This window comes from Balaenoptera physalus (genome assembly GCF_965194825.1).
Source record: "Balaenoptera physalus genome assembly, chromosome: 4".
NCBI lineage: Eukaryota > Metazoa > Chordata > Mammalia > Artiodactyla > Balaenopteridae > Balaenoptera > Balaenoptera physalus.
In genome coordinates, this window is record NC_138891.1 from 19010075 (window position 1) to 19028233 (window position 18159).

General features: G+C 37.5%; 1 protein-coding gene across 5 annotated transcripts in view; it reads left to right on the top strand.

Annotated features, from left to right (window-relative positions):
• The window catches only part of PPP2R3A (protein phosphatase 2 regulatory subunit B''alpha), a 207649-nt gene that overhangs the window by 68026 nt on the left and 121464 nt on the right, over window positions 1–18159 (top strand). For 4 of the 5 annotated variants that reach the window (XM_082459169.1, XM_082459168.1, XM_082459172.1 and 1 more), the window contains one exon: window positions 11656–11922. In XM_082459169.1, the coding sequence (XP_082315295.1) occupies window positions 11656–11922 (267 nt within the window). Of the gene's footprint in view, window positions 1–7573; window positions 7945–11655; window positions 11923–18159 lie in introns of those variants that run through there. The other variant, XM_082459171.1, reaches the window with a different exon arrangement.

Genomic DNA, 18159 nt, shown 5'->3' on the forward strand with positions numbered 1-18159 from the left:
AGTGATGTTGAGCATTCTTTCATGTGTCTGTTGACAATCTGTATATCTTCTTTGGAGAAATGTCTATTTAGGTCTTCTGCCCATTTTTGGATGGGTTGTTTTTTTTTTTTATATTGAGCTGCCTGAGCTACTTGCAAATTTTGGAGATTAATCCTTTGTCAGTTGCTTCATTTGCAAATATTTTCTCCCGTTCTGAGGGTTGTCTTTTCATCTTGCTTATGGTTTGCTGTGCAAAAGCTTTTACGTTTCATTAGGTCCCATTTGTTTATTTTTTTTATTTCCATTTCTCTAGGAAGTGGGTTAGAAAGTATCTTGCTGTGATTTATATCATAGAGTGTTCTGCCTATGTTTTCCTCTAAGAGTTTTATAGTGTCTGGCCTTACATTTAGGTCTTTAATCCATTTTGAGTTTATTTTTGTGTATGGTGTTAGGGAGTGTTCTAATTTCATTCTTTTACATGTAGCTGTCCAGTTTTCCCAACACCACTTATTGAAGAGGCTGTCTTTTCTCCGTTGTATATTCTTGCCTCCTTTATCAAAATTAAGGTGACCATATGTGCGTGGGTTTATCTCTGAGCTTTCTATCCTGTTCCATTGATCTATATTTCTGTTTTTGTGCCAGTACCATACTGTCTTGATTACTGTAGCTTTGTAGTATAGTCTGAGGTCAGGGAGCGTGATTCCTCAAGCTCCATTTTTCTTTCTCAAGATTGCTTTGGCTATTCGGGGTCTTTTGTGTTTCCATACAAATTGTAAAATTTTTTGTTCTAGTTCTGTGGAAAATGCCATTGGTAGTTTGATAGGGATTACACTGAATCTGTAGATTGCTTTAGATAGTATAGTCATTTTCACAATGTTGATTCTTCCAATCCAGGAACATGGTATATCTCTCAATCCGTCTGTGTCATCTTTGATTTCTATCATCAGTGTCTTATAGTTTTCTGAGTACAGGTTTTTTACCTCCTTAGGGAGGCTTATTTCTAGGTATTTTGTTCTTTTCATTGCAGTGGTAAATGGGAGTGTTTCCTTAATTTCTCTTTCAGATTTTTCATCATTAGTGTTTAGGAATGCAAGAGATTTCTGTGCATTAATTTTGTATCCTGCTACTTTACAAAATTCATTGATTAGCTCTAGGAGTTTTCTGGTAGCATCTTTAGGATTCTCTATGTATATCATGTCATCTGCAAACAGTGATGGCTTACTCTTCTTTTCCGATTTGGATTCCTTTTATTTCTTTTTCTTCTCTGATTGCTGTGGCTAATGCTTCCAAAACTATGTTGAATAATAGTGGTGAGAGTGGGCAACCTTGTCTTGTTCCTGATCTTAGTGGAAATGGTTTCCATTTTTCACCATTGAGAGCGATGTTGGCTGTGAGTTTGTCATATATTAGCCTTCTTTTTTGACATCTCTTAATTCAGCCCTCACCCAAAATTCCTGAGACATCACACACATGTAAACTGCCAACAAAGACATTGGGGCAATTGATTTTATAGTAGTGCCACCATGCATTCATTGATATTCAACATGGCAGTGTCGGTGGATTGGAAACCCTCTATTCCTTCTAACTTGAGTTGTCTAACATGTTTATAGGCCAAAATTGAATTCTTATGCTCTATAATGAGCAGTCTCTACTTGAAGTAATTACTGAAGGAAGAAGAAAGGCAGACTAAGAAGTACAGAACTCTATGAACCAGAAATTCCAGTGTTCCAAGAATTATAATATGTAATAATTTTAGGTTCTTAATTATCTCTGCCTGCCCCAGATCCTAGAAGAGCATCTACCCCTAAGTATTAGGAGCACTGAGAGGTAAAAATATTAGATTTATGGATTCTTTTTCCTATGGGTCATGGAATGTGTTCCTGTCGTTTGGAGGAGTTGAAGCAAGACACAAAAATGCTTAATTAGATGTCCTCCTGTTTTGCTACAACCAGTGAAGTTAAGGCTAGAGGAGCAAAGAAACCATGGATCACCACCAACAACAACCACCAGCCTCCTTCCCCCACTCCAGTGTTGCATTACTAAAAGTAAAATAAAATTCGTAACACAAAGCAAGCTATTAATAAGACAATGAGAAAACACCAAGTTGGAGCATAAAGGAGGATATAAAAATTTAGTATTAAGAGTAATTAGCTTATAATCAATTTCCTCTATTAAAGCTTACTTACAGTGATATTTTAAGCAAAGTCTATGATTCCAAGTTATTATTAGCTTTTTTAACTGCTCTGCCAGTTAGAGCCAAGATGAGAAAGGCTTTATTAAATTTAGATATAATAGTATAAAATTCACCCTTTTTAAAGTGCCTAATTCAGAATCACTATATTGTATACCCGTTACTTATATAATATTGTACATCAACTGTACCTCAGTTACAAAAACTATATGCCCTATAATGTTCATTGTATCACTTTATGTTTCTACATCAATAAAGTACAATCACACACACAAAAAGTGCATAATTCAGTAGGTTTTAGTATATTCAACAAGATTTTGTAACCTTCAGCACCAATTCCAGGACGTTTTCATCATCCCACAAAAAAATCTGTATTCATTAGCAGTCACTCCCCATTCCCCCCTCCCTCCAGCCCCTGGCAATCACTAATCTTTCTGTCTCCATAGATTTGCCTGTTCTGGACATTTCATGTAAACAGAATCATACGATATGTGGTCTTTTGTGTCTGGCTTCTTTCACTTAGCATAATGCTTTAAAGATTTATCATGTAGCATGTATCAGTACTTCATTCCTTTTTATGGTTAAATAATATCCCACTGTATGAATATACCACATTTTGTTTATCCATTAATCAACTGATGGACATTTCAGTTGTTTCCACTTTTTGGCTACTGTGAATAACACTGCTGTGAACATTCATGTACAAATTTTTGTGTAGACAGAAAAAGGCTTTTGATTTAGCTGTTTGTTTTTTTTTCAAAACAGCCAGCTTCCTTTTTAAAATCAAAAGTACCCTCTTGATGTAGCAGAACTTCCTCTTTCATACGTAACTTTTTTTTCCCTGTAGCATCTTATGAGCAAAATCTTTTGATGTCACTTCAGAGTGACTCTCATGTCTTTCTGGACCTGATTCTACTCACCTCAACACACGTCGTCACAGCTGAGCTCATTTCCCAGGCTTGCTATGCTACATGTTTCTGTCACTCGCTCAGATCTTTGCAGTTTTGCTGCCTTGTTTATCCCAACAGGTCTTCTTAACTCTGTGGTCTTGATCAGTGCTATTATCTCAGTCTCCAAAGTCATTGTCACCTGAGGCTGGTATGACTTTACATGTTCGTTTATAAAATAAAGGCTAGTCTTATTTTAGGACAACACATTGCATATATCGATACAACATTAACTGTTTAGCAGTTTTATACAAGTCAAAATAAGTGATTCATGTCTTCAGCAAATGTTCAAAATTTTCTCTATCCTGTGTAATCAACCCATTTTTTCCTTAAAACATCCCATAGAGCTGATGCTTTCCAAAGAGAGAGAATTAATATTGTATATCACCACTGTCTTCATTTTCAGCGGGGGAAGGGCAGGAAGTTATGAGAGGATTTGGAAAGCTCTAGAAAATCCATTCTGAGTTCCAAACTAAACTTCAAAGACTGAATTCTACAAAAACAATATGTTGGGTGTCACACACAATTTTATCCTTCTATCTCCTTCCCAGTGTCACCTTCCTTTAGGGTACAGACTCTTTCTGGACTCACGCCTCAGTTCTGTAGGTCATTTCAGGACATGATAAGGGAATATCTTTTCTTGCTTGATATATTGGAGGCTATCCTTAAAACAGTTCTATAGTTTTTAGAGTCATTTCAGAGAGGCCAGTCTCTCTTGTATGTACCCCTGCCAGGGAACCTGTAAAACCCTGTAACCCAGGAATCCACCGCTGAGCTGGTTCTCTTTGAGAAAGGTTATCCTCCTTGCTCAAGCACGTTTGCTCTGGGGGAACATATACGGAATGGTAACACAGGAAAGGAACCCCAGTCAAGGCAGCTGGATCTTAAGGTAGCAACTGATATATCCCAGTCATTCCCACAGCAAGAGAGCACCAGTCTTTTCCATCCTCTAGTCAAGTTGTCTTAACACAGTTGCCCTGAAGACCAAGTTGGGCCCACGGTCCAGACAGGACATCCTGTGTCTGCAGGCAGTGTATGTGCATGAATGATCTGCAGGCCAAAAAGAGATGCAGGTTGCTGTGAAGGAAACACCTACTATTGGCTAGCTGTCTTGTTAGGATGGACTTCATGTATGCTGCAGAGGGCAGGAGAGAGTATTGTATGGTTTATTCCAGAAGGACATTGGGAAGACCCTTACAATCGACTCTTTCCATTATAACTGACAAACTTTCCATCTTTGCAAATTGAATTTATAAACTATATGTTTATAGTTTTCTATTCTTCCTCATTCCGTTTAGTTCCTCCCTGGAAAACCTCTCACCTAGAAACAGCTTTTCCCTTCCAGCCTCCAGCCCCCAGCCCCAAGGGTTGTACCACTTTCTCTGTGACTAACGTAAGGAGAGAAGAGAGTAGATCATAGGCCGTGTTTGCGTCAACAGTGAAATTCCTTGTTTGATCTTTTTCCAGTAAAGAAGAGGTCACTCTAAAAACCATGTTCTTTGCTGCTATGTTTCAGTTATCATATACTTCTTGAAACTAACTCACATTCTCAGACTCTTTCTTGAACCAAGCAGGTATACTTCCATACAGACACAAGTAAATATGTAAAAAGCAAATAAACAAACTTCATAATAGTCTTTCTCCATCAATAACTCATTGCCACAGACCAGTTCTTTCCTAACCCCCTTTAGGGGACCTGGCCTTTCTCCCTGTGAATTTTTTGGAAAGCCGTTGGATAAATAAAAACTTAGAGCTTATTTCACCATCAAAAGACATGGAAAAATGTTTTCTTCCTGCTTAAGAGGGGTAGCAGGACAGGCTCTTAACCACTGTTCTGACTTTGAAACTCCAGAGATTTATAAGAAGTAAGTGAAATGAAAGTATTTGTTGTCCTTTGCTCCAAACCAACATTGTGCTAGGTGCAATGAAGAAAAAAAGGGATCACTTCTTATCTTCTTCATATCCTCAGCACCCAGCAAAGTAACTGCACATAATAAGTGTCAGAAATATATTTGTTGAGTGATTGAATGACTTTATAAGTGACCTTACCCTGAAAAGTTTAGACACTATTGGAAAATATTGCCAGATTATAAAATATTGCAGTAGAAGCCCTTTTACCTGAACATGATTGGGATGGATAGTTACTCAGTAGGGAATTGTAAACTCTATCCATGTATTCTGTAAAATGTGTATCTTAAACATTTTATTTTAACTTGGAACATTAATTATTCAGATCTTTTAATGTAGAGCCAAGCCTTTTCTTTGGAAATGAGTGTCATAATTGGAAATTGAAGTTTCATGACATCTTTTTTTAGTAAATCACACTCAGTATATTTGTTAACTGATTTCCATGAACTTAGGTCAGTAGTGAAGCAATTTGAATGTAGTTACCTTCTAGATTTTAATGACTTTTCTCCTTTATCTCACCAATAACTAATTTTACAGCAGAAAAATTTTAGTAGTTTTTTGCCTTTACTGAGTCTTTATAAAATATTCAACTTAGGGTTTTTCTCCCCAGTTTTAGAAATATCAACTCTTTTTTTTTCCACATTCATATTTCATTAGTTTATGTAATTGAATTGAATTATTACTGTAAAAAGTGCAACCAGTATAAACAGATGGGGACAAATACAACCAACTCTTAGTAAGCATAGAACTCAACTACTGAGATAAGAAACATGAGAGCATAACAGAAACTAAACTATTAGCCATGAACCAGTGTGTCCTGGGCATTGGTGGTTCTCTTATAGGTAAAATGGAGAGCATTGGTTCGTCCAGAGAATAAGTTAAGTGGAAGTCATTCAAGAAAGATTCTACAATATTTTATTAAGAGAATTGCAATAAGGGGGCTTAAATAGATTAATCCTTTATGAAATAGGTAAAATTTGAGTTGAATTTTGAAGGATGGTTAAAGTGTGTATAATTTGAGGAGAAGGAGTATTCTCAGGAAGGGGATGAAAAGTCACACCCCTGAAGCCACGGGTTGTTGTAGGAAGGGAAGAAATACAACTAAGGTGTGGCTAGATTGAAAAAGCGTTAAATCACAAGTCTAAAAACCCAGTTTCATTCATAACAAACTTTTTTAATGTTTTAATCTGGAGGTAAATAATGAAGGAGGAATTAGAGCATTATAGGCAAGAGTGTAGGGAAGGCCACCTAGCTCAAAGGGTTAACCTGAGTGAGAGAAAATTGGGGAGACAAAGGAAAGGCCCAGGTTGAAGCATTAGATCAGTGGTTTCAATGTAATCCTCTTTCAATCATAGTATATATTGAGAGCTTTCAGGTAAGATTTTGTATGAGTGGAGAATTCTACAGCTTAAAAAGAAATTTGAAAACTACAGGTTTAGGCATATAAGCCCAATATACAAGTTATAAAGTGTTACCAGAATGTCTTAAAATCAAGAAAAAAACTTAAGTTGTAGGAAACAATGGAAAACCAAATAATTTAATTCCCAGTAAATTAGACAAAGGTTCAGCAAAAGAGAATCATAAGCTGTTTTTGGTTTTGGGGTTTATTTGGTAATATTTGGTTTATATTTTCTAGAAGTAGAAAATCAGTATAGATTGAATAATATGGATGACTGAAAAGAAATATTGAATTCTACATATTAAACATGAGATAATACTTGAAGATTCGCTTGTAAATAACTATGAGGCAGCTATTCAATATATGATAAAATAATAGAATTTTTTTAAAATCTGAGATTTCTTGAAAGCTTAAGAAAAAGGAGTCTCACAAATTCAAGATATATTATGTCATTGCTAGTTGACCATCTTTTGTACCTTTATTATAACCAAATTTCATTCACTTCTGTGTACCTAAATCTGCTTTCTTTTGGCATTCCATCGTTCCACTTTCTTAACCAATGCTTTGACAATAAATTTTCAAATGTATCCAGATTCAGAATCACTTCAAGAAAGTATGCTTGATCACTAGATAGTCTTCTGCAAACTAACCAAAAAAAAAAAAAAAAAAAGATTTGATTTTAAAATCTGAGACTGTCAAATCTCTTTGTATATTCCTGTTTGAGGATGATAGTGTTTTTCTCCATATTTTGACTGGTTCTATCTAGAAGGTTTTAAACATTTGCTTCCCTTCAAATAAGAAATTTTTAAAAATTATTCTTAAAATGATAGTTTCAAATTTGAAGTGCAGCATGTTCTTTTTTTCATAAAATATTAAATAGCAAAATCAAAAATGCTCTACATGTTCTCTCCTAGCTTGAGGAGAAACTGTTTTATGTGGATTGACACCTCATGTACTCTGAGTTTAAGAAGTTAGCATTATCTGAGAAGTCACTATTTTTAGGTCCAGCTGTAATGTTTCTAACTTTGGTGCTCAGAGTAGTGGGTGCTTCCTTTCCCAGAAGGCTCTGTATTCTCCACATGGGCAGGTCAGTTTGACATAAAGCTACCTACAAGGAGCAGCAGGCCCATTGCAGCCCGTGTTTCTTACTTGAAAATTATGAGCAGGTCTTGGGAGCCACAGGCTGTATTTGGGAACCAGCTGCATGTCAGTACAAGCATGGATTGTGGTCCCTGGAGGCTGGGAGAGCACAATGCTTGAACTTAATTTCTTTGGGAGATAAGAAGAAAAAAACACCTTTCTACCTGACGAGATTGACAACTTATTAAGTCTGACTATCTTCAGAAGTGTGCTGGACAGTTTGCTAAGTAAACATCCACTTTTCAAAGATGATGATCAAGGAAACATCTCTACGAAGGGACCCGGATTTAAGGGGAGAGTTAGCTTTCCTGGCAAGGGGCTGTGATTTTGTTCTCCCGTCACGGTTTAAGAAGCGGCTGAAGTCATTTCAGCAGACACAGGTTTGAAACTTGGGTGTTTCTTTTAAAATATTTTTATTACTAATAAAACCACCCAGTGAACTAACTTACAAATAATTTTACAGCTCACTTGATATTAGATCAAGGAATTAATCTGTGTCCTCTATTCAGCTATTTCCAGAAAGCTATTTGTAGAGAGAGTCCAACAGGTTTAAAAATAGACCTTCTGGACCTGAAGTACAGTACTCACATTTTTCTCTTGTAGAGAGGGAATCCAGTTTTAGAGACAATTAAATACAACTTAACAAATATTTTACAATTTAGAATTTTTCATAGAAATATCTTTGAGAAGTTAGAATTTCCATGTTAAAATCCTTGTTTGCACTTTGACTCAGTAGACTAAATTTGTATTAACATACATACATCTGTAATGAATCTTTTTTAAAAAAGAATATTGATCCTGATAGTCTTTTTTTTTTCTTTTGAAAGAGCTGTTTTTACACTTATAGGCAGTTGTGTGTGTGTGATATACTGTGTGTAGGGAGCGAAGGATGGCAGTTACTCCTGGGTTGTGAAAGAATGTCTTCCCTCAGCTGTGAGGTTGAGTCATTTCTGCCTGCAGTGGCTGCTTGCAGAGATCGTGCTTATTTGCTTACAACTGTAGAGCCAGTGTCTCATCAAACAAGTTACCTAGCACTGAATACAGTCCAGATCAAGGGCCATATCAATGATGGACATCCAGAATCCAGCAAGAAACCATAGTTTTGTAGTTATTCTGACCTAGAGTAATTTCAGATTATTTGAGTGAATGATACGAAATTGCGTTTTTAAAAATAGGTCAAAAATGGTCAAACTCACACCATTGTAAAGCAATTATACTCCAATAAAGATGTTTAAAAAAAAAAAAGGTCAAATATTGGAAATGCTACAGTAACATAAGGGTACTGTTCAGCATGAATATCTAAATGATACTGTATAGGGAAAGACTGTAATGGAGAATTGAGATGCTTTACACAGCTAATTCTGTTTTAATGCTGTTCCTAGATTTGAATGAAATAGTTTTATTTAAAGTGGGCAGATGCTAAACTTGGTAAATCTGACAAACTTTATATTACTGTTTTATTCTATAATGTTGTAAAGCGTCAGTTTTATTAAACTACTTTAAGACTTAAATTATATGTCTCCTATTGAACCCAGTGGAAAGTAAATCAGTACACCTGAAAGGTTCAAAGTAAATGCATTCTTTTTATTTTCCTTTTAAGTATTAACAACAGTTTTATTAAATATGGACTTAAACAGTGAATTAATAAATACTTCCCTATTAGTGAACTGCTCTGTGTTAAGTACACTGAGGAAAGCAAAGTAAACTATTATATAACTGAATATTTTCCCATTCAAATTAAAACTTTGACAAATAGCCAGGGTTTGTTCTGAATGTCATTTATTTCTGTCAAAGCAAAAGTGTAGAGTTAACATTGAAGGGCTTGCTCTAAACCTTCTCCAGTATTGTGTGTTCACTAGAATATTGAGTTTCATTCCCAGTGACACCAGTGGTCTCAATCCTATGGTTATAATTGCCCTGAAGTTATCCATAACTACCCTGGATGTCACACCATGGGAAACATTTTGGGGAAACAAAAAAGAATTTTGGTAACTGTATATTTGTAGTCTCACAAATCTCTTTCAGCATAGAATAATAGAAAGGAAATGACACTAATACAAGTGACCTAAGTAAAGCCCCTGAAGAATTATATGCTTTATTTTAGAAATTTAAGAACAGTTTCTACTGTTATTGACTCATAGGACTATGTAATAATAATTGCAGATTTAACACTAAGGCAGAGAGAATTGTTTACTTAGAAGAGATTATCAGTTTGTTAAATCAAAAGTAGTTTGTAAACTTTAAATTGCCTGACAAGTGTAAGTGATTATTTTATATATTATTGAATCTGAAGAGCCATACCAAGTTATGTTTAATCTTTTGAGAACCCCATCCTTTGGCTCATTTTCTTAAATAAGACATACCTCTGCCCAGCACAGTTTTGAGCCTCTTCCCTATGTTACATCCTGTAATTTCCTTTAATCCTCACAACAACCTTCCAAGAAGAAGGGGTTATAATCTGTTTTATTACTGAAATTCTAAAAGGTTAAGTAACTTTCCTGAGGTCACAGAGCTAGTAAGCCATCACTGATTTTTGTTAAGTTTTTCATATTTCATTGGCATCACTTCCCTCTGCCATGTCTTCCTTGACTATTGCTTTATATGGGTGATATCCTGATACTGCAGCAAAGGCTTGGTGTGACCAACTGGACTTCGTATCCCCAATAGTATTAATATATGAGCAGACTCCACTCTGTATTAATGTCAGATATTAACATGAGAAATGGACCGTGTTTAATAAAGGTAGGAGGTTAAATCATATTTATCACATATTTATATGAATGAAGCTTGTCTTCCTATAATACTTATGCTTTTCAAAGGTAGCTAAAATTTTTACCCTGAATTTAAAAATCATGTTATAAGTCCATATGTCAAAAGGGAATATGATACTCAGATCTACTTCATACTGATAAATCATTGTTCAAACTTTAGGAATGGCGTTAGGATATAATTTAAGGAAGAAGAACACTCGAGTAATATTTTGTGTTCACAGTGAATTTAAAATAAATTTAGCTAGTCAACAGTCATGTCCATCTTTCATACCTTATGTAGCATTTAATAATGCCATGCTCATGAGCCTTGATAGATAATTTGGTCAAAATTAAGAATAGAAATTAAACTCTGAAAATCTTTATGGAATCTTTTTTGCTTTTTCTGTTAGGAATCTCAGAACTAAATTTAGTCTTCTTTGCTAAAATAAACTTCTACCTGAATATTAGTGTACCTCCCCTCCCCTTTCCCTAAATCATGGTTACTCTTAGTCTCCCTGTTGCCCCCCAACCTTTTAATACTGTCCTTTCTATGTCTCTTTATGGTACACCACATCAAATCCTTTTTGGAAAAAGGAATGATATAAACTATTAATGAATTAATAAACTGTAAAGAGAGTTTGGCTGTGGTGAAATTAATGACCATGATCCTTGTCTATTAGACTATACTAAAAATGAGAGAAATGTGTATCTCAGAAAAAATAGCATGCCCCTGGTGGCAAGTCAGTCAGCCTGGTAGAAGACATTCTAAAACTAAAATGCTTTAATTTTCTTAACAAAGACTTTCTTTGCATCAGGGACTAGCAGTGATTCTACCTAGATAAAGTCAAACTAGGGAAGAAGGTAGAAGGACAGCCCCCACAATACATTTTAGATCTACATATTTAAAAAGAACTCATTCTGTTTGCCTACTGAAGGACAGGTAGAAATGCATAGAAACACCAAGAACAGTCTTCAGGAAGAATTTACTAATCCAGGTCCAACAGACTGAGAATTCACCTTGAGGTCCTTAATATGTCAACTGACCTTGCTCTTAAATGTCTCGCTCATCACTGGTGGGAAAATGTACTGTAGGATTTTTTAAGCACAAATCTATGTAGACTCTAGTATTGACAGATAAGTAATGTACTGATTGATTCAGTGTAGATAAGCATTCCCTCAGAGCATGCTTACCCCTGTCTATAGTCGAGTGAGCTCTTCATCTGTACTGCTTCTAATTGTGGTTTCTTGTATTTATACCCAACTTCCTATTACTGGTGAGGACTTTCTAGCAATATATACTGTTTAGAGTATTTGTGTCTCATAATCATATTTTCTTTCCAGATTCAAAGTAAACCAGAAAAGAAACCTGGAACACCACTTCCACCTCCAGCCACCTTTGCAAGTAGCCCCCAACCTCTCTCCCCTGTTCCTCATGTGAATAATGTTGTGAATGCAACATTATCCATAAACATTCCACGGTTCTACTTCCCTGAAGGACTCCCCGATGCCTGCAGTAATCATGAACAGACTCTAAGCAGAATTGAAACTGCTTTCATGGATATTGAAGATCAGAAAGCAGACATTTATGAAATGGGAAAAATTGCAAAGGTAATATAACTACTAAATGACGTATAATCTCCCTTTCTCTAGCAGTCCCAATCTCCCTCTCTTTATTGCCTCCTTGCTCTCTGTTTGTAAGCATACATAGATCTTTTTTTTCCATATTGAAAAAATGTATTTGATACTGATATATTAGCTGTGGTTCTACTTCAAGGAACTCTTAAGTTTGAAAAAAGCCTTAGTGGTCTCCTGGTCCATCCTCCCATTTAATATAGGAATTCCATCCATGGCATCACCAACACATAAATTCATTATCTGCTTGAATGCCTTCAGTGACAGGAAACTCACTACCTTGTCAAGCAGCCTGTTCCATCATTAAATAGCCTTCCTTGTTAGAAAAATTTCCCTTGTGTTGAATACAAATCTCTCTTTTTTGTTCTCATTCATTGATCATAACTCCTTGCCCTGAAGCCAGACAAGGAACAATTAGGCCAGCTCAACACTGTAATTCTTCTCAGAAATAAATGGATTTGCCACTAGGAAGCAAGTCTGTGATACTTTTCAATATATCCAACTGCTTCTAATTTAAGGTCTTAGTCCCTAATGCTAAGACTACTGTAACATCTTTAGTAACAGATTCTACACCTCCAGCCTCCTCCTAGAACAGTTAATACTGAGTATAATCATCAGTTTATATTTGATCATGTCATTCCCCAGCTCAGCAATATTCAGGGATTCCTACCATCTGTAGGAGTTCTTTGTTTTGTTTGGGTTCTGTTTTTATGATGCATGTATACTGAAGAGTCAGATCATACCTCAGGATTTAGCAGTGGTGTCAAGCTGTGCTTCAAGAGACAGAGGGGTTTTAGTAGGCTAAGGGCTGCATGTGGACAACTAGACACCAAGTGGGAGTTCCCAAGACCCCATGCACCCTTCCACTGGGAACGCTTGCTCTGCTTTCAGGAATAATATTTGAAAGTTTGAAAACTACCGCTCTTGAGGATAAAACCCAAACTACTGTTCCCTGCATGGGCCTGACCCACCTGCCCTCCCACAGGCTCGCCTCTGCATTTGGGCTCTCATAGTTCTCCCCTCCAAAATGGGCTTCCACTCTGCCACTCCCACGTCACCCATCCCCTAAGACCTAGCTTCCATTGTGTCCTGAGAGACATCCCTGAACCCCTGCCCTGTCATGTCCCATCCTCTCTCCTACCTCTAGCCTCAGAACATTTGTTACCGCTGTTAAATAATTTGTAAGTAGAGTGATTTTAAGGGGAGTGAAAAAGAATTCTTTTTTTATTCCTTTTTTCATCACCCCCCCAATCTTAGAACTTGCTTTTTGACCCCTTAGAATGTTTCTAGTGAAAAACAACCTCTTTCATTCCAGAAGTAAGAGCTCACCTGCTTCTCCTCTATTGTACATATGAGGAAACTGAAGTCCTACAAGTATGTACCTGAAGTCACAGAGTTTGTCCATGTCAGGAGACATGTCCTCTGACTCCTGCATCGTGCTGTTTCTACCCTATCTCCCCTGAACGTATGCTAACATACCATCAGCTGACTTCCAAGCTATATTCACCCAAATAAGTTATAAGTTCTTTCAGGACATTGGCATTTTCTTACCCCAAGCTTTGAGAGATGGCTATTTTATGAATCAAGTGGTAAATTATCTGAGTGGGCTAGAATGATGAATCTAAATCCAAAAGATAGAATTTAGCAAGGATGAATGAAGTCTAATTTGGAGATAACATGTTAATCGCATAAATGCCAAACAGGGTATGTCTAACATGGTAACAATTTGTGTGAGAGAGACATGAGGTTTCATGGACCACTTCGGGCAGGCAAACAGGAGAAACTGCACATTGCAGGACATGGTAGTTCCCCGGTGGTCTGCTGGGCTCCCCACATCTGGAGAGCCAATCAGAGTGACTAGTGCCTCGCTGCCAGAGACCTGCAGCCTGCTCTGTCTTGAAGGTCTCTGGGTCGACCTTCCTCCTCTAAGTATTCCCAGCGCCTGACTGAGGAGCCTTCCTGCTGTGCTGCCTCCACCCTCCTGCTCTGGCTCTCCCACCTGGCTGGTGGTAGCCCTGCCCTGCCTGTGGCTCAGTGGCCACCAGCACTCCACGGTGAATGCACAGTGAGAGGAGAGCAGAGAGCCTGAGGACTCCACGTGGTCACGAGAAGTGTAGGAAAGAGCATAGTCAAGTCAGGGAAGGGGTTTACATGCTGGGGAGTCAGAGGGAGGACTTTCCTATTTACAGGCAGTGAGGATCAATCTATAGGTGGCATCAGGAAAAACTGGCAGTGTTGAAGCTGACAACATAGAGAAGTTTAAAAAGATAGAAAACTATTTTGTTTAGTAGCCATAGTAACAGGCATTTACATGACAATTCACTGTTTATACCAAATTATCATGTGGCACAATAGCCAGTATACACATACATGTCTGATTAACTTGTCTAAATTGTACTTGATTATAGCCCTAAATTCCATTCAGGGGTGCCAAGCATTTGTGTTCACTGCTCTTAGACCTTAATTATCAGCTCAGATAGCAAGGTGAACTGCTCATACTTTTAAAAAGTTAAAACTAACATTGCGTATAAAGGTGAGGATGTGTGTATAATGACCTCAGAAGTACTGTATCAGCTCATTTTATTGGATTTTGCCTCTTTATTCTTAAAATCATTTATTTTTTAAAAATTCATTTAATCATGTCTTCCAGTTAGCTAGTCCCATGTAATCCAGCTTTTCCTTGGCTACACCAGTCTGTTAGCACTCACTGAATCAGTCTTACTTTCCGCTATTCTTTGCTCTGCAGACCGTCCTCATCCTTTGGCAGTGCCTGCATCACTCGCCCTCGTGTGCTTGTGTTCTCACGACAGGTTGGCTATAGGAAAGGAGAAGACAACCCCTGGGGGACAACGAAGGAGGAGGTGGTCAGAGCAATAAATGAACGTTCTTATGGATTCTTATAGTTTATAAAGCTACTTGGGGGACCTTCCCTGGTGGTCCAGTGGTTGAGACTTTGCCTTCCAATGCAGGGGGTGTGGGTTCGATCCCTGGTCAGGGAGCTAAGATCACACATGCCTCACAGCCAAAAAACCAAAACATAAAACAGAAGCAATATGGTAACAAATTCAATAAAGACTTTAAAAATGGTCCACATCAAAAGAAAAAAAAAATCTCTCTCTTATAAAGCTACTTGGAAGGCCAGCTTGAGTTTACAGTCTACTCTCCGTGACGCTTAAGTGTAGCTGTAGAGACTGGGGTCTGTTTTTTAAGTGCAAAGAAAACTCTGTGTTTATGAAATCTGCATCTGTTGGTGAAGTTTAGTTCATTCATCTTCAACGTCAAACAGCGTGGAGAGATTAATGTCCATTTCTGATTAAATTCTCAGTGTGTAGTTTGTACTTTTTTCCACAGCTTTAAGTAGTGATGGAGAAGAAATGACTAGAGAATGAATCTAAGAGGGACAAAAGCAGCATAGGAACAGAAACTGAGGAACAGCAAGGGAAGTATTTGTCACCACTGAGTTTTAGCCTCTAACAGAAAGTCGAGGGAAAAGAATGAAAGTCTTCTGAACCGTACAAAGCCCTCCGGCTCCTCTCATTGGCTGATACAGTACCATCTTGACCCATCGTGCCTGTGGCCTGTAAGCTAGCCTCTCTGTACCTTTTTTTCTTCATCTGCAGAACTGGATAAAAATACCTGCCCTCTTCTGTATGGGATCATGTCAGGGCCAAATGAAATAACAGGTGTGAGACATTTTAAAATGTTAAAGAACTTTACAAATATTGGGCGATCATCTCTTCCTATGTATCATTAGACAACCTTGCTTTCAGTTCTTTATGTTGTTGGGCCATTTTTAGATCAAATTATAGGTGTCAATCAAGTTTTCTTTGCTCCAGCAACGCTGACTCTTGCCTGCTCCTCTAAACCGAAGTTTTCTAAACCCATCTTCAGAGCGTCCTGTACCTCCTCACTTGTCATCCAGTCTTTTCCTTTGTAAAAAGCCTTGACATGAGCTTGTTCTCTCCTTTGTTATAAAAGTCTCTATTCTGTTGCTCTCAGATTGATATCATTTACCTTTTTTTTTAGGTTCTTATTGATCTCCTGACTCCCTTTATCTTTTTTTTTTTTTGTCTGCAAGAAACCCACTTAATTTTTAAAAAGATTTTTTTTAACATCTTTATTGGAGTATAATTGCTTTACAATGGTGTGTTAGTTTCTGCTGTATAACAAAGTGAATCAGCTATATGTATACATATATCCCCATATCCCCTCCCTCTTGCATCTCCCTCCCACCCTCCCTATCCCACCCCTCTAGGTGGTCACAAAGCACCGAGCTGATCTCCCTGTGCTATGCGGCTGCTTCCCACTAGCTATCTATTTTACATTTGGTGGTGTATATATGTCAATGCCACTCTCTCACTTCATCCCAGCTTACCCTTCCCCCCTTCCCGTGTCCTCAAGTCCATTCTCTATGTCTGCATCTTTATTCCTGTCCTGTCCCTAGGTTCTTCAGAACAACTTTTTTTTTAGACTCCATATATATGTGTTAACATACGGTATTTGTTTTTCTCTTTCTGACTTACTTCACTCTGTATGACAGACTCTAGGTCCATCCACCTCACTACAAATGACTCAATTTCGTTTCTTTTTATGGCTGAGTAATATTCCATTGTATATATGTGCCACATCTTCTTTATCCATTCATCTGTTGATGGACACTTAGGTTGCTTCCATGTCCTGGCTATTGTAAATAGAGCTGCAGTGAACATTGTGGTACATGACTGTTTTTGAATTATGGTTTTCTCAGGGTATATGCCCAGTAGTGGGATTGCTGGGTCGTATGGTAGTTCTATTTTTAGTTTTTTAAGGAACCTCCATACTATTCTCCCTAGTGGCTGTATCAATATACATTCCCACCAACAGTGCAAGAGGGTTCCCTTTTCTCCACACCCTCTCCAGCATTTACCGTTTGTAGATTTTTTTGATGATGGCCATTCTGACTAGTGTGAGGTGATACCTCATTGTAGCTTTGATTTGCATTTCTCTAATGATTAGTGATGTTGAGCATCCTTTCATGTGTTTTTTGGCCATCTGTATATCTTTGGAGAAATGTCTGTTTAGGTCTTCTGCCCATTTTTGAATTGGGTTGTTTGTTTTTTTGATACTGAGCTGCATGAGTTGCTTGTAAATTTTGGAGATTAATCCTTTGTCAGTTGCTTTATTTGCAAATACTTTCTCCCATTCTGAGGGTTGTCTTTTCGTCTTGTTCATGGTTTCCTTTGCTGTGCAAAAGCTTTTAAGTTTGATTACGTCCCATTTGTTTATTTTTGTTTTTATTTCCATTTCTCTAGGAGGTGGGTCAAAAAGGATCTTGCTGTGATTTATGTCATAGAGTGTTCTGCCTATGCTTTCCTCTAAGAGTTTGATAGTGTCTGGCCTTATATTTAGGTCTTTAATCCATTTTGAGTTTATTTTTGTGTATGGTGTTAGGGAGTGTTCTAACTTCATTCTTCTACATGTAGTTTTCCAGTTTTCCCAGCACCATTTATTGAAGAGGCTGTCTTTTCTCCATTGTATATTCTTGCCTCCTTTATCAAAAATAAGGTGACCATATGTGTGTGGGTTTATCTCTGGGCTTTCTATCCTGTTCCGTTGATCTATGTTTCTGTTTTTGTGCCAGTACCGTACTGTCTTGATTACTGTAGCTTTGTAGTATAGTCTGAAGTCAGGGAGTCTGATTCCTCAAGCTCCATTTTTCTTTCTCAAGATTGCTTTGGCTAGTCACTCACTCCCTTTATCTTAATCCTTTGTTCTTAAGCAGATGCAGGCCAGCCGTACATTTTTTTTAAATGGTCAAAGTGTAATGTCTGCAGCCCTTGCCATCCACTGCCCTTCCAGTTTTTTCTTTTGGCATTTTCTCCAAGGGCCCGATACCCTCATGTTGCCCAACCCTTGGCTGCTCAGGGTGACCCACTACAAGAAAAACAGGTCAGCCCTTTCCCATCTACTTCAAAACATATCTATTCTGTACCTTATCTCTTAGGATTCTGCCTTTGTGTCATAAAAAATTTGTAAATGTTAAGCCCAGTGATTTACTACTCTTTATGAGCTGACATGTACACATTTTAACCGGAGTCTTCTGAATAAAAGACCGTAATCCAAGGAAATGAAAGTTTTTAATAGTGGAAGTAGCCCCACGGGAGATAGTAAGTGCACAGTCCCTGGAAGTGTTTTGCTGAGCTGGTGACCACTTCCCAAGGATGAACTAGAAGA